Source organism: Brachypodium distachyon, chromosome 1 (assembly GCF_000005505.3).
Source record: "Brachypodium distachyon strain Bd21 chromosome 1, Brachypodium_distachyon_v3.0, whole genome shotgun sequence".
NCBI lineage: Eukaryota > Viridiplantae > Streptophyta > Magnoliopsida > Poales > Poaceae > Brachypodium > Brachypodium distachyon.
Genome location: NC_016131.3, coordinates 65,268,151 through 65,284,935, shown reverse-complemented (window position 1 = coordinate 65,284,935; position 16,785 = coordinate 65,268,151). Strand labels below are relative to the sequence as shown.

At 46.6% G+C, this 16,785-nt stretch overlaps 3 protein-coding genes across 3 annotated transcripts; 1 reads left to right on the top strand and 2 right to left on the bottom strand.

The window, feature by feature from the left end:
• Window positions 1-6,089: 6,089 nt before the first annotated feature.
• Window positions 6,090-7,427, bottom strand: LOC100824767. The gene has a single exon (XM_003561714.4). It carries the CDS (start codon window positions 7,164-7,166, stop codon window positions 6,216-6,218), a length of 951 nt encoding a protein of 316 aa, XP_003561762.1. The 5' UTR covers window positions 7,167-7,427; the 3' UTR covers window positions 6,090-6,215.
• A 602-nt stretch (window positions 7,428-8,029) lies between these two features.
• LOC100845627 lies at window positions 8,030-14,393 on the bottom strand. Its single transcript, XM_010230476.3, has 18 exons — window positions 14,052-14,393; window positions 13,735-13,926; window positions 13,554-13,649; window positions 13,406-13,458; window positions 13,185-13,281; window positions 12,792-12,865; window positions 12,576-12,684; window positions 11,532-11,642; window positions 11,266-11,342; window positions 10,862-10,928; window positions 10,549-10,614; window positions 9,774-9,881; window positions 9,548-9,678; window positions 9,384-9,450; window positions 9,199-9,266; window positions 9,035-9,122; window positions 8,816-8,886; window positions 8,030-8,666 (listed from the first exon to the last, which is right to left on the bottom strand). The coding sequence occupies exons 1-18, from the start codon at window positions 14,202-14,204 to the stop codon at window positions 8,333-8,335; spliced, it is 1,962 nt and encodes a 653-aa protein (XP_010228778.1). The 5' UTR covers window positions 14,205-14,393; the 3' UTR covers window positions 8,030-8,332.
• Window positions 14,394-14,529: 136 nt separating this feature from the next.
• LOC112270190 lies at window positions 14,530-16,482 on the top strand. The gene is made up of 2 exons (XM_024458047.1): window positions 14,530-15,548; window positions 15,648-16,482. Exons 1-2 carry the CDS (start codon window positions 14,707-14,709, stop codon window positions 16,261-16,263), a joined length of 1,458 nt encoding a protein of 485 aa, XP_024313815.1. The 5' UTR covers window positions 14,530-14,706; the 3' UTR covers window positions 16,264-16,482.
• The last annotated feature ends 303 nt before the right edge of the window (window positions 16,483-16,785 follow it).

The following is a 16,785-nucleotide window of genomic DNA, read 5'->3' as shown; positions in this document are numbered from 1 at the left end:
CCTGGCAGAAGACATGGCTGTAGTCACTCTTGGTGGAGGTATATTAGCTCTGTTTTGCACAACGAGAAAATTACTTAAAATCACCACATTTGGGGCACATGTCTAGGAAAACCACCTTTTTTCTTCTTCAAATTACCACCGTTTTGGGGATAGCGGTTACTCCGAGAACTGATCTCTCGTTTGATCACGAACTGACGGCAAATCTAACAACAGGGTCCACTGTCGGAGCCAACGTGGCTCCACATCAGCACACAACATGCAAAAGAAAGTAAGAAACTAGGGAGAAGAAAATAGAAGGACATGCAGCTGCAGCTAGGGAGGCAGAGCAGCCGGCTCGTTGCCGGAATCTTGCTGACGGAGCATGCTCAAGCGGCGCAAGGCCCAGGGGGATTACAGGGATGGGGAGGCTCGGGACAAGGGGCAAAAGAGCCGGAGGCTCACCGTGAGTGTGCATTGGAGGTAGGGGCCGAGAATGACAAGCTCGGCGAGGTTGACCTCCACGGTGGCCGGCGGCGGCCGAAGCGGAGCGTCTATGCGGGAACGGCTCGGTTCTAGCGGGATCCGACGGGGGAGCGCAGACTCGTGAGAGGCAGAGAGAGAGGAGGGTGGAGGAGCGGCTGCACGTGCTCGGCGCCGACGCGGCGGAGGAAATGAGGGAGCGCAACGGCGCCGCCCTCGCCTGCGTCTCCTCCCCCTTCCAACCGCGCTTCTCCTAATCTCCTCCCAACCACCGTTGCCTTGGGCTCTTCGACGAGAGTCTGATTCGACCGGCATGGGAGCTCGCCACGCCCGCCTACGTCCGCGATGGCAGCCCGTGCCGGCGGCACTCACTCCCGCACGCTCCCGAGGCGGCGGCGGCCCGCGTGCACCCGAGACAGTTGCGGCGGCGCACGCGCCAGGGGCGGCGGCGGCTCCCGCGTCCGCGACTTGTCGGGTGCCACGCGAAAGCTCGTTGATTATTGATTATTTCTGAGTCTTCTGACTGATTTTCCTTCGATGGGATTCCTTGTAAAGCTGGCTGCTTCTTGTGGTGATACTCCCGTGATTGATGATGTGCGGCTGGGTTCGTCCATGGCTTGATTAGTAGTACTCGACAGGATGCGGCAGAGCAGACCAGGCGGTGTCGGCACGAAGCACATCGGTGATGGCCTGGCGCGCACTTGGCATCGGCTCGCGCCGGAGGCAACGGTCTGCGCCCGTCTGGCGGCAGCAGCGACACCATGCGCATGTCCGGCGGCTCGGCTCGTGCCTGTAGGCAGCGGTGGCCGAGAAGGAGAAAGAGACGAGCATTGTCCAACGTAGCGCCACAGCGGACCTAACATGTGGGCCTCCCTGTCAGTTTTTCCGTCAAAATGAGATTAATAGCGAAATCAGTGTGCGGGAGTACAAGGGACCAAGAAAGTGGTGGTAATTTGAATTTTTTTTTAAATGTGGTTTTCCTAGACATGTGTCCCAAATGTGGTGGCTTTAAGTAATTTTCTCTTTGCACAACAAATGTTGACTCCTCTGGAAGTGGCCCTGGTGCTGGATTAGAAGCAGCATACTAGTTTTGACAAAAGGAATGCAATGATTAGGATGTTGATCAGGGTCACAACAGGAATTATGTTGTAGTTACAATGAGATTTACCTGATGAGACATACTGTACACCATTGTCTCAGGATCATTAAGAGGATCCTGCTCAGGGTCTACTTCTGCATCATTGAATATGTCCTACAATCAATGCATTTCATAGAATTAGTCAAGATGATAATATAGGAAGAGAAAATTCATTATTAAAACAGTTGTACAAATTCTTACGTCTCCAATGTTTGGACCATCATACTCTTCTTATGTATCATCTTCTCCACTGCTTGGCTCTACATGGTTGTGATGGCCTCTTCTGTCGTGTGTAGCAGAGTTGCAGATGCTGCAGTGCATTGCAACACCATGTTTGCTTATCTTTCTTCTCCCAATCTCCTTTGGTTGCTTCCTTCTGCATCTTCTAGGCCTCCCAACTTTCTTCTTGTACACTGGAGGTTCAACTTGAACTCCATTCATCTGTGTCCGGTGGGTCATGTCTCTAACTGGGTATATGTTGTATCCATAAGCCTGCATGTATCTCTCAAGACTGTAACATCTGTCAACCTGCTCCTTTCTTCTCTGAAGCATGCAATTGCATGGTTGCAGGGTATGCCTGAAAGCTGCCACTTTCTGCAATCACACCTATTTGTAATCAGATCAACAATGTACTGTGTGTCCCTGCTGGTGACTTGGAATGATCACACCGCAGAAGAAGCCACCATGGTGTATTTCCACTGTGAAATGATCACGATATGCACCTACAACACAACAGATTGTAACCTAAAATTAAAAAGGCCTCAAAATCAAACAAAACCCTAACCTTTACTAAAGTTGTCTGTGCACAAAATTTTTATGTAAATGAGACGAATCATAATCATTAAGAACACAGCACGGCACAAAATTGGTAAACCCATACATCATGAAGAAACTCACTGCCAAAGGAAATCCCCTAAATTTCCGCCAACTAATATCCTAGAGGAGAACCAAAATCATCATCTCAGGACCCTACGCACAAATTGATGGCCTAGACAACCGAAATCCAACCTCCAAGTACCCTCACACCACAGCGATCATCACGCACAAAAACCCATATTTTTGCGTACGACAGTTGCGAGAGAGGGGGCCGAACTCACTGTAATCAGGCGGGTCGTCGCTGACCCTGCGTCGACGAGCTTCCATGGCGAACACCGTGCAAGGCAGTCACCGCCGTCTCCTACACCGTCCCCTGCTGCAACACCGGTCGCCGCCCTCGAGCACGTCGAAGAGAGAAGAGGCGAGGAGACAGGGGGGCTTTTGCAAAGTGGCGTTTCGTCTTCCTCACGTGCTGCTCAGGTGGGGGATTTAGGTTGGGCGGTTCTTGGATCGAAAGAATGTCAGGGGGCAGAACGCGAAAAAGATTTTGTAGAAAACCCCTCCCGCAACTTGCCCCCGGCCACGTGGCAACTTAACGCCCAGAACCGTGAGCTAACCGAGATTTGGACTAACGGTGCACAGTTTACAAGTTGATGGACTAAAGTGAACCCGCTTGCCAACTTCATGAACCAGTAGTGCAATTTCCTCATTACGAAATATTTGTCATTCTCTCTCTGGAAGCCTCATTTTAAATATCTTCTCTTATAATTGTCTAAAGTATTGTAGAACATTCTCAAGTATGTGTTGCTATGTTTCAACAACTTTCATTCACGTATGTAAATATCATGGCCCTTGCTATGTGGTGCACGATAGTGATGGCGATAGGAATGTTATTCCAATGTTTTCCATTTTATCGTATTCAATATAAATTCTACCACTTTGCATACATCAATCTTGAGGCTCCATGGCTTTGATATTTATAAACAATACGTGTGTAGATACATTTTTTTAATTTTCGAAAAGGAGTATAACCTCCGGTCTCTGCATCGACTGATGCACACAACCATATATTAATAAATCTAGACAGCAAAGCCGAACAAAGTCGGCTCCAAAAAGAATAGCATTGACTCCAGCAAACTACTACTAACCCTATCGTATAGACCAAAACAACTGCCCGTACCGCATACCGGAACCATCATCCTATGATCGCCTCAGGACCAGCAATAGGCATGACTTGGCGCATCACCATGAGACTTCGTGCGTAGCACCTATTCTTGAGAGAGTCCCCACCGAAAGCTAACAAACATGTTTCCATCGCCAAAGACCGGGACCACAGATCAGCCGCCGCAACCCAACAAGTCACGAAGAACATTTCGGAAACCTACCGGAGCACGCCGCCGCCACCACCATCCAGCAAACAAAATCCGGCACTCAGCTTCCCGCACCCCGTCCATAGCCAACAACACCTCCACCGGTGCCGCCGCCATTGTGGTTGGCCGGGATGACATCCAACTCCATGTGATGGTTGTGGCTACGGAAGCACCATGAACTACGCATTTGCGACTTCTTCTGTTGATGTGTAATCTTAAGTCCCCGTGTAGCTCATGAAGACACTAATAGCCCGTTTGGCATCCATCATTTCGACCTAGAATTCTGAAATTCATTTTGAATAATTCTAGAAATCAACTTGTTTGGTTGGCATGGAATTGGCCACATGAATTCAATCTCAAATTCCATGAAATCAAATTATAACTAAACCCAATTCATGTCTAAAAGTCATCATTTCTCTGAAATTGTCTCACTCTACAAATCCATGTGGCAGACAAAAATGATTTTTGAACCCGAAATTCAAATTTTAACCAAATGAAATCCTATCAAAAATTGGATTTCGTTCCGTTATACCAAATGAAATGAAAAAATGAATGCCAAACGATCTGTAAGTTCTTTTTCGACACCATTGACTATGATGTTGATCTAGCCAACCTCAGGGCTGAGCGTTGAACAAAATAGTTGGGATTTATTAAAATTTATTAGGAGGTTATTTTTTGCTCAAGTTTTAAAAAGAGAGTTGATTTTTATCATTTCACGCAGGAAACCCGTCGGTAACTGGGGGAGTTGACAATTGCACACATCACTGCCCCCATCGGTACACTCAAAAGTCTCGAGAAGCGTACGGGTTGAAAAAGTTACGCCGTCGTCAGGTAGCCATCCCTTTGTTACGGTACAGCAGGCTGTGGAAGACGGTGAAAGGTTGTGCTTGTGCCCGCGCATACAGACATGCACGCAAACACCAGACGCTGTATGTACAAATCCCCAACTTTGCATGTCATCTTTATCTCTATCCCAATGCCGAAACTAATGGTAAAAGTTGCTATGATAGCGCTACTGTTTTTCTCCGCTGCTGAGCCCGCTCGCTCGTCCAATCTTATCACGTGGTGATGGGGGGCTATGCGGTACGCAAAGAGGCCTTTTCCGTTTTTCTCCCGAGCCTGGAGGGAGAGAACCGGGGTCCGGCCAGGACAGCGATCGAACAGCGGGAGGAGGAGAGCCCGCCAAGTTGGCTCCGTAAAAAGAAGCTTTCTTCCCCTCCCCTCGCCTCGCCTCCAAAGCGAGAGATTTGTAGCTTAGCTTTCTTCGCTTTGGCGATTCTTGCTCCACCACGTGCCCCGCGCCATATTGGTCTAGGTTGTGTATGCCTTGTAGTAGCATAGGCAGGTAGGTTGGAGGGTGGATAGGAGGATGACCATGCATCGAGTTTACGCCTTCGTCTCACAACGTTCTCGATTGCATGCTTGAATAACGGAACGTGTTAGCGAAAGGTTGATGGAGACGGCTTGATTATATAGGCTACGTTGGGAGGAGTTACGAATAATCTGAAATGAGTTGTTGATAGACGTCAGGTCGAGTCTCGTACCCTCGAATAATGGAACCTCGAACCTTCAGACCTCGAACGGAGCAGGGGAACCGTTGGTGTCGTCATCGCGTCAAGGCAGTACAGTGCTAGTAGTACTGTTCAAAGCAAAGGGGGTCAAAGAAGAATTGAGGGCTTGCAGCGCTGGTACCAACCAGATTTGGCTGCCGGTAATGTAAGACCAAAACTGGCGGTCGGGTCGCGTCATGTGCGCGCCCCCCACGAACAGCAGGCCAGTGTCCAGTGCGGGTGGTTGGACTTGGCTGCGATGCGGGGGCACCTTCACGGCTTCACGTCCTCCTTTTGGCCTTTAATGATGCCGTGCCGACCTGCCTATCGGCGTTTCCCCAAAGGATCCGCGCGCCCATCATGCCGTCAATCTACCGCCCCCATCATCCGCGCACTCCTTGCGCCGAGATATTGCTCGAGTTCGCATCTCCCTCTCTTTTTTCTGGTGTTTTTTCTTTGAGGAATTTGGTGGTTTGTTTTGGTGTCAAAGCTCAAAGGCAGAGCTAGCGCTATTCTTTCGCTAGGCAAGTGGACGCTCTGCTGCGTTCAGGGCAGCTGTTATGGCGCATCTTAACTCGCACTGAATGAGCGGCTGCCGCCGCTTGCCCAGGAAATAATTCTGAACCAGCAGTGCCCAATGTCGGAGTCTACATTTTGTTTGAGTAACAGACGGGTTGGTGGTGGTGAACCTGAACGTTTCGTTTTCTCAACAAATTGACGGCGGCTAATGATGGAAGTATGGAATAAGACGTGTTCTGGTACAGGGAAAGAAAGAGGCACTTCACATTATTGTTGTGGTGATCATTTTCCAGACAATTTTTGCATGCACACGTCCTAGTCTATGGGGACTACACAGTACGGCTGAGCTGAGTTGGCTAGGACCTAGGAGGGCCGGGAGGAGCAGAGGGCGGCGTCGCTGACGCTCTTCCTGGCGAGCACGCGCTGCTGCTGCGACCGCTTGCAGTAGGCGATGGCGCCCTGGATGAGCCCCTCCGACTCCGACCGGCAGCTGCTGCTCCGCTTCAGCGCCGGGCCGTGCTCCCCCGACGAGTTCCTCCTCGTCGTCGTCGACGCCCAAGCCGGCGCGGGGTTCGACTTCGACGGCGGCCCCGTTGCCGTTGCCGGACGCCACTTGATCACGCCAGAGAAGGACTTCCGTTGGCGGCTGCTGCTGCTGGCTGCCGAGAGCTCCTCCTCGTCCATCAGCTTCTCCTGCTCGATGCTGCTCCTCAGCGTGGTCGGAGCCGCGCCGCCGCCGCTGACGCTGTAGCAGCTGCTCTTGATTTGCCCAAATGCCGCCTTGCCGCTCGTCGTTCGGCCGGTGCTCGCGGACCGAACGCCGATTCCGCGGTGGCACTGCTTGTCGGAGCACGAGGTCCTGGCGAACAGGGACCGGAAGAAGGCCCGCGACGCCTGCAGCTTCGCGTGCACAGCCGCCTTGCCGGGCTTCTTCCGCCGGGAGCCCTCCGCAGCCGGCTGCAGACAGCGAATCCCCCCGGCTTGCGGATGCTGCTGCAGCGGTGCGACCGTGGCAGTGCTCCTCCTGCCGCCGCCGCTGCCGCCGCAGGCCGCGGCGGCGTCAGGATCAAGCGGCTTGCCCGACGGCCTCGGCGCGACCTTGTGGAGCCTGCCCCGGGAGAGCAGCTCGTCCGCGCAGGGAGCCGCCGCTTTGTTGGTCCGGCACACCCGGAACTCATACTCCCCGCAAGAACTGAGATCCAGGTCGATGTACTCCTCCTCCCCAAACGAGTGCGCGCTAGCAGCGGCAAAACTGGTACAGCTCGCTCTCCCCATCTCCGCGCCGCCGTGCTGGGCCGTCGCTCTAGGGCACATTGGGGTGGAAGCCAGGAAGCAATTCAAGCAGTCGCTTGCTCGGATGGGCCAAATGGGGGGCAAGGAGGAAGAAGAGTTAATAGGGGGGTGGAGGAGAGATGGGAGGGGGGCAGTGTCAGGAGTTTGAAAAAAAATTATGGGCTGTGGCAGGACAGGGAGGAATCCAAGAAAACAGAATGGGAGGTGGGGGTGGCCCTCTTGTCTCGGAGGCTGATTGATTCCAGGGATTGTCTTGTGCACTTGTGCTCACTCACTCCTGAAATTTAGATGGATGTGCGTGTGTGCGCGCGCCCTTGTTGGATTTGGATTTGTGCTGTGGTAGTTGTACTACTATTTGATGTTGTGTTTACTACGAGCAGTACAGCAGTTCTCGCGCTTTACAGCTACTTACAGAGAGCAAACAGTAACTAGATTCATGTACCTGTGTATTACTGTCAAAGGCATTACGGATAAGAGAGACATGAACAAGTTCTGGATCAAATCACAGTGTGCTTTTCAATAAAGGTAGTGTGGTGGGGGCCATAGGATGACCTCTTTACTGCCTTCACATCTTTCCCTCCTTGGTCCTTTGCTGCAAATTGTGTCAGGATCAAGTACAGTAAATACTACCAGTACTGAGACTGAGAGCATGAATTATTACTTTTTTTACGCGTTACGCCTTTGAAGAAAAAAAGATCGAACACGTATGGATTAAGAATACAAAAGGCAGAGGTTGACAAAGCAAAGGCAGCAGCACCTTTGTGCAGAGAAAGGGTGGAGAGCTTCTTTTGTTCTTTCCATTATCCTGGCATCTTTGGTCTTTCTGCTGTCAACTAAAGCTGGAGGAAAGAACAAAGCCTAAAAAAGAGGAAGACACAGACGGGTAAAAGAGGAGGAAGTTGACTTTTTACAAGTCTGGATGCCCGATGATGTACTGTACAGTACTGTACGTACACAAGAGAGTGGTCAATTTCATGGGAGATGTGGACACATCAAACCTCTCACACGGCTCTCCTCCCAAAGTCCCAACATGTGTCCAGAAGCAAGGCGACTCAACGTTCGCAGGAGGATGCAGCAAAAACTTGTGGGCAGAAACGAAGATTATAATGTACACAACTCTGTGCTATCCAGATTTTGGTGCTAACAAATTTACATCGACTAATCAAGATACGTGAGTTCCCTGATCACTAGAGTTGCCCAGATCTTAGGTCGTCTTCAAGCTCATCAAACTCCCATCCACTGATGTCATCGGCCGAGTATTCCTTGTACTCCTCGTCGAACTTCTCCAGCTCTGAGTCGGACTCCGATGGTAGCCGTGTCCTGAGTTGATCTGCGATCGGGGACTCGCTTCTTGAATGGCTCGGTGTGCCGGTGCCCTTGAAGGAAAGCGATCGAGTTCCTCTTGATTTCTCTTCTTTTTCTTTGATCTCAATTTGCAGTACTGGCCGTGGAACCGATTCGAACTCGACTCGCAGCTTGTCGATATTGGCGAACAGATTTTTCACCTCAGGATCATCTCGCCTGCACAAACAGTTAGCACTGCTTAGTAGTGGAGTATCATTTACACTGAAGGTCAAGCCATGTTTGGAGAACTGGATTTTGCGGATCCGTGTGGAAATGACATTTCTATGTGCTCCAAAAGAGGGTATAGTATCTTGAATAGCAATTACCTGGTTTCACGCTCAGGATTCGGAAATGTTAATGCTCTGATATTATCAGCTAAACTGAATGCGGCTACAACCTGAAACAGAGCAGAAGGCAATAAAAATTATAGAACAAAGAAATCAGAGTCAGGGTTCCTGATGCTATCTGTAACTACATATTTTGTTATCCTCTATTAGCACCTTCTGTTTAGGAAGCGGGGTAAAAAATATTTAATCAAGAATGACCTTTTTCTCAGTTTCCAAATATTCCTGCTCGAGGTATTTACGTGGGTTTGATTGCTTCGACAGAACATCATCTCCATCCTGGGCCAATCTGTCGGTGGAACTACAATCATTAGCACAGGAGGTATCTTGTACCAGGAAATTAGACTAACAGATGAGAACCACACCTGTCACTGAAAATATTCAAGTTATCAACAAAGGTCTTTATACGATCTATAGAAGTGCTCAGCTCTTCCTAGAGAACCAAAAGAAACAGCTAGTTGAGGAACAAATAGGAAATGAAAAAGTAGTAACAAAAGGCCCTTTTCCATAGTATATAACTTCTTTGGAAAGTAAAAGTCAAATGGAGTACCACGCATGCAGAAACATGATGCTTAATCAAATTCACAAAGCAGATTCCACATCTATCCAGTTCATCACTGCAATCAGCAAATACTCAAAACAGAAACTTATGTCAGCGAATCTTTGCACATAGAAATCATCAATTGGTATTTTTCAGTGGAACATCCTACATACTTGGCCTGCTTTTCCTTTATCTCTTCATAAAAAGATTGCAATTTCCATGTATCTTCTAAAAAGTTGATCCATGCACGGACAGTGCTTGCTTCTACTTTGCAGGAAGCAATAGATCTTGATAGTTCATCCTCCTAATGTAAGCATATGACAGAAAACAACGATGATTGAAAGGTGTCCTTTCCGTAAAGCAATTTCTATTCTACAAATTAGCAAAGAAAAAGCAGACCTTTGCTTTCAAATGTTGCACAATCTGATTGCTAGCTTCATCAAATTGGTCTCTCTCCTCTCTAGTTTTTTTAAGCTTCACCACAGCAGTATTAAGTTTGGAATTTACCTGTAATCTGAGTTTCAGAATCACTCTTAAAAATAAGCTTCTCATGTGATCATAGCATCTAAAGAACAGTAAATCTAACAATCAAGGACTGTAAATGGAAGCCCTCAATTACTTTTTCAATCGGAATGACAATTTTATATTATAAATCAGGTAAACCAATAGGACACTTGATAGATGATTAATAGTTAATGCATAAATCATGTCAACTAAGTGCGTATCCAATTATTATATCTGAGATGCCAAACAATAATTACATTTGTGAGAGACTACTAAAACCACAAGTCATAATTCAAAGCTGAAAGCTAGTTATAGCTCGTATTTGCACCCTATGAATCTCCGCAATATCTTCTCAGCCGTTTGATCACCAACATAGAGGTTAAGGGTACTATGTATAATAACATAATTAGAATGATTTTACATACGGTCCGTTTCTGGTTATGCAGTTTCTAATGCAGTAGGTCAACATGAATAAACATTTCAGATCATATATACTCTGAGGTGAATTTACATGTTATGTCTACCTCTACAAACTGAAACCAAAATCATCTAATTTCAAACCTCAGCAAGATATTACCAACATTTCTTCATTCTGTAAATTACTTAAATAGATCAAAGAAACTGGCTTCAAATTTCTTCAGGAAGGTGGAAAAGGATAGTGAGATCATACTTTGTTTAGTTCTGCCTCAAGTTGATACTTTTGCTTCTCAAGTCCAGAGATCTCATTCACTAATTCCTTTCACAAGAATAAAATTCAGGATAAGCTAGACAACAGAACACATACACAAAAAGCCGATCCCTATGACCATTGCAAGACTGCTGAAGAAAAATATTATAACAGGTGGCGTGTCCTAGGTTTAATCTGGAAAATTTCTTGGTCAGGATGCACAAAAAATTGCTGCTCGTCTCATTGGCACAATTCAGTACGAAAGTATCATAACAATTGAAGTGATGACTCACAGGCTCGTGGCTATCGAAGTTACCTTTTCAGCTGTACTAACTTCATTTGTTTTGGTAACTCTGAAGATAAGAGATTCTTCCTTCTGAACCCTGCATCGAAATAGGGCAACATACTTCAAAGCGGACAGGCTCATGTGAAACATTTTAGTAGAAACAAAATAATATAACGGTGTCTATGACATGAAAAGGAATATTGAAATAAACGAACAAGGTAAAAATTGCACCTTGATTACTACAGAAATATACACCAATGTAACTAGATTAATCCAAAGGGAACTTTTCACTACACTGGCATATCTCTTCAAGTAATACAATTATGGACTAATATATTAGTCAAATAACTTTTCTTTGCACTGATTCCACCAAATGAATATGTGCTAAGTTACTGAAAAGAAAAAATAGAAGAGATAATGCTGAAGACAGAAACCTATTTTCCATCATACGCCTCTCCGCTTTCGCAGACGAATTTGCAAGGGATTCTGACAAAACCTTCAGCTTATCAACCTGCAATATTTTATGGAACGCACCATTCAAAAAGGGGGTACAAGGACATATATTTTAACAAATAAAATAAGCTTGCAATTATTCTGCTGGAGTTAAATCTGATTCCAAAATGATGAATGTGAAGCAAATAGAAAAAGGGGAAGAACCAAGAAAACGAAGTCATATTAAATTCAAAATGATTTATCATACCTTCTGAAAATGAGTCTCCAAAGAGTCACCAGAATTTATTGATTTCTTCTTTAGTACAAGGTCTTCCATTCTGGAGCATAGATGAACCTCAGCAACTGCAGTTTTGAAGTACTGCAAAAAGTATCAGAATTTAAAAACAAACTGGTGAGTTTAGCTCTTAATTTTTAACTTTTAACTACAATAAGAATTAACAACAGTAAATTGACCCATACTTAATGGGATGAAATTAAGTATGAAACAAATGAAGTGAGCGGCTTAAGGCCTGAGGTCCAAGCATTGGCGGATATACATACAAAAGATTATCTACCTTTCTTTAAAAACAAAAAAGAATGCAGTTAACATGGGATTACTTGTTCCAGTTTCTCCAGAGATCACTGGATGGTGGATACATCATATATTGCCTCAATCGTAAACAATGCCCTTACCATGAATGCTTAATATCTTATCTAATACTTCCTCCGTTCCTAAATTCTTGTTGTGGTTTTAGTTCAAATTTGCACTAAAACCACGACAAGAATTTAGGAACGGAGGAGTATTTGGTTATTTAAATATGCCATATTGACATAGAAGGTTTTAGCAGAAACGGAAGAACAGTTGCACATAAATGTACCAATGGACATAATTAATAACAATGGCATTTGCAGGAGTTTCGTCATCTTTTAACTTTCCAATTTTATATAATGATGGCTAATTAAATGTTCTACCATGAAAGCTTGGCTGTCTTACCCCTCTTCTAATGAAAAATGACGCGCACTTAGGTGCGTGTTCAAGAAAAAATAATGATAGCTAATTTATTTTTTGAAAGAATCAGAGGTGACTATGCTATTTGCCCTCCTCAATTTAGCAGAAAAAAGTCCACCTTATGGATAGATCACATGACAAAATTAGGCTATATCATTCTCGTTTTCATGGGCCAGGTTCACGTGACAAAATTAGGTTATATCACAAACACACAACAGAAAGGTAGCCTTATCACTTGCTTTCTTAAAATAAAAGCCAACATACACACAGTACAAAGGTAAATAACACCAAATTCAGGCCTACCTCTGCAGGGACTGTCTGAGATGCTTTATTACGTTTATTGGTTGAATTAGCTCGCAGGGCATCAATTGCATTTATCTCTTGTTGCAGCTGCATGATTTCATTATCTAATCTGGAATTAAGAAGAAAAAAATAGAGATTTTGGAGCATGTAAATACACATGCAAACTTTGACAGCAAAGCAACCCCTTGCGCCATCTACCCAAACAAAAGAGGTAACCTTGCAATTTCAGCATTTAATTTTAACCCTGAGATAGCACATTGAGCAAACTGAAGCAGTTCGTCACGTTTTGCCTGAAAAGGAGATAACACAGAAAATAGATGTCATTCAAACATGAGCTCTGCACATATGTTTTTCCAATAGGTGATACATGTTATTCTTTCACTGGCATCTAATTTAACCACTGGGAAAAATTCAAGTCTTCACATGATGAGCATAAGATAGTTACAAATTAAGATCAAATCATGGAGGAAATGATTGAACCAAGCGCGTTTTCCTACAAATAAGTACTGTACTACGTTGAAGTGGACCAGTGAGGTCTATATGACTAGTTTTGTACACGTGACGAGCCTATCGTTTAATATTGAGAGGGATGAAAAAGGAAGTACGCACCAATACTTCATCATTGTAACTTCTAAATAACCCTGCCAAGTCATGTATGCTGCTCAAAATTGTACTGTGCATATCCTTCCCTCCATTAAGGCACATTCTGCATAGAGCATCCAAAGACAACAATAGTTTGTATGAGTGGAAGCTTCAAGATTTTCCTTGGAAGCCCCTAAAACCACAGAGTTAAGTGTAGTAGCTAGTCATTCAATGGTTGAGCAACTTGCCCGAAAATTTCTAAGAGCAGCGAACCTTCTTCCTCAGTTGGGGCATCCAAAATCTGATCATTGAGAACAAGTTAATTGTTTTAAATTACAGTTTGTAACCTGCCGAAACGACACTTGGCGGAATTCAATTGCGCAAAACCCAACCCACCATGGACAGAACAACGCACTCGAGCGCTTGACTGTAGAGGAAGACATGGAAAAAGTTCATCAGCTCGTTCGGCTTCTCGTAATCCACGTACTGATCCTGCAGCGCTCAATATTTCCTACGCGATCACACGACGCAATCGAAAAAATGCTGGTCAAAGTCAAACTAGAAGAGAGATTCTCACCAACACAGGCGCAGGTTGATTGGGATCGTCGGCCTGGTGCGGCTCCCCCGTCGCCGCGGTGGCGCGCTCGGTTTCCTTGAGACCGACGAGCCACCGGCGCAGCAGCTGCACCCTCTCCTCCCCTCTGTAGGAGAGCGCTGCCTCTTCGAGCCTCTTGGCCGTCAGCTTCAAGCTCTTGTAGTACCGATTCCCCTGCGAAACAAACACGAGAAATAATCACGACCAACACCCGAAGGAATTCGATAGGGCTACTACGGCAGCCAGCGGCTGATTTGTGTGATTGAGAGGCAGACGGAGTGTTGTGTCGGGGCTCGTACGATTCCGTTGATGAGCCTGGCGCCGCCGACGACGGCCTGGCCGGCGTGGTGGACGACGGTGCCGAGGGAGGTGCGGACGGTGCGGGTGGTGAGGGAGATCCCGCCGCCGCCCGCCTCGACGGCGCGGTGCACCGCGTTGCGGAGCCACGACATCGAGCGCTCCGCGGGTCGCCTTTCCTCCGGTGTCCGCCTCCCTCTCCGATGCGGTGGCTGCGTCTGCGCGTCTGCGGTGGCGGTGTTTTCCCCCGTGGCGCCGCGCGGCCGACGAATGCGTGCGCCCGCCCGTGTCCTGCCCCCTCGCGGTTGACTCGAATTTCTCGGGATTCGGACGAGAAAGGTTGCCGCCGCGCGTGCCCGGTTTTGGTCCGTGCTTGACCCGGGGTGCGCTCGAGACGGACGAGACGAACGCCTCTCCGACCGAATGGGCTCTTAGCTATGGGTAATGTAGGCTTAGTTTCACGGCGAGCAGCCCATATCCGGCCCACTCATACATCCCGATGGATCAATCCAGATCTTTGAAGAAAAACAGATTGATCTCGGAATGAGCTGTCCAGTACCTTAGCCCGCCCCCAACCACGCTGCTTAAAGTTGACTTGCGCCTCTGCTGATCTGCCGTGCATCGAAATCCAAGGCAAGGCAGCTTAGCACAGCAGCCATGGATCTGAAGGCGGAAATGGCTCTGCCAGACGACGCGCTCGCCAACGTCCTCCGCCGTCTCGCGCCGCGCTGCCTCGCGGCCTCCCGCAGCGTCTGCAAGGCATGGCGCTCCATCGTCGACGCTCGACAGCTACTGCTGGCGCACCTCCTCCCGCACTCTCTCCGTGGCATCTTCATCAACTACATCGACTACAGACGCCCACACTTGTTAGCTCGTCCCCCCTCGAAGACCTACCCCGCAGTTGACGGTAACCTCGAGTTCTTGCCATATTATACCCAAGGATTTAACTCCATCCTGGATCACTGCAACGGCCTCCTGCTTTACGGCAACGGCTGGATGTACTGTGTGGTTAACCCTGCCACACGGCAATGGGAGCGTCTCCCGCGTATGGATGCACACGACTACGTTCCGTATCTAGTCTTTGACCCTGCCGTGTCGTGTCACTATGAAGTGCTTCTGTTCCACTGTGAGCCCGAGAAACCGAAAAAGTTTGATCTTATCGAGTTCTTCTCGTTGCTCGACGACGTATCGATTGTCGAGGGTACTGTAGAGGACGAGAGCCAAGATGAACCTGTAAAACGTCCACCTGAACAGTCCATTGAAGACCTGCATAGTTTGATGGAATGGCCACCATGGCAATGGACAATACCAGTGTTCTCGTCTATCACCTGTCAGTGGCAAGAGAGGTCATTTGTCCGACAAGGAGAGGCTGTTAGGTCGATGACCGATGTGCAATTGGATACGGTGCAACCAACGGTATTACGGGGCGCGAGATGGCGCTACGGCTTGTACTGGCGAGGAGCACTTTACGTGCATTGCCGCGGCGCATTTGTTACAAGGTATATATGCATCCTAGCAAAGCAAATCTTCTTCAGTTATGTCATTCATATTGTTTTACTTTAACCTTTGTAACGTGTGCGTGAATCTGTGTTTTGCAGGCTATCATTGTCAGATGGTAAATACCAGGTAATAAATACACCAGTAGATGTTGAGGAAAGCAAACAGGCACGTCCTTATCTTGGAAAGTCAGAAAGAGGGGTGTACTTTGCAACAATTCAGGATGAGTATAAACTTCGGTTTTGGAACCTCAATGAATCAAGTGGGCACTTAGATTGGGTATTAAAGCATAATATTCAGCTTGATGTATCTGGCTTGTGTGCAGCAATGCATTTCTACCATCATGAGAATAATGGGCCTCGGATTTTGGAGGGCGATAATGATGGTGGCAACAATATTGCGCTGCTAGAAGAAGACACTGAATGGAACTCTGATGATGATAATATTATGAATTTCAACCAAGGTGGTTTTGAAGATCACTATAGTTGTGTTTCTTTTCTGGGGTTTCACCCCTACAAAGAGGTTGTTTTCTTGGAGTTATCTTTCAGAGGAGTGGCTTATCATTTGAATAGCTCGAAAGTTCAGTACTTGGGAAAACTACGCCCAAAAGATTACTACCAAGCATACACGAACGGCATATATGAGTCATTTATGTACACCCCGTGCATGGTTGGGGAGCTTTCAGAGATCCCTCCATATAATGTATGCCAAGATTAGCACATATCAACTGCAAACGGTTCAGAGAACGACAAGTTGTGTCCTAAAGTTTGACTCCTTTCTGTCAAAAAAATATTTCCTCGTTTTCAGTTACGACGACCATCTCATTTATTTTTTGTATTTTACTATTCTTTTGAGGAAATTAGTGATGTGGTTAGGTACTCTGTAATACTATTTATGTACTTGAATCAAGATACAGTTTCTTCTTTCACAGTTCTACTTAAAAGTATCAAAAAATGTTTCTCCACGCTCTTCCACCACTTCTGGGACGCAGAAGTACACATGCATGTGCAATTGAAACTGAGTCAAATTTTGGACTGTACCGAGATATGTGGCCCAATTTTGCAGTTGTGTTTGTTGTTTCAACCGTTATTGTACCGTTTTGTCATAATTGGATTTCTTTCCCTTGTCCATTTCTAATTTACTTTTCTGATTATTGTTTTGTATGAACTTTTCTAAAGTAATTGAAGGAAATTATTTTGCAATGTTGTTTGAACGAAGAATAAAATGCATCAGAAATCC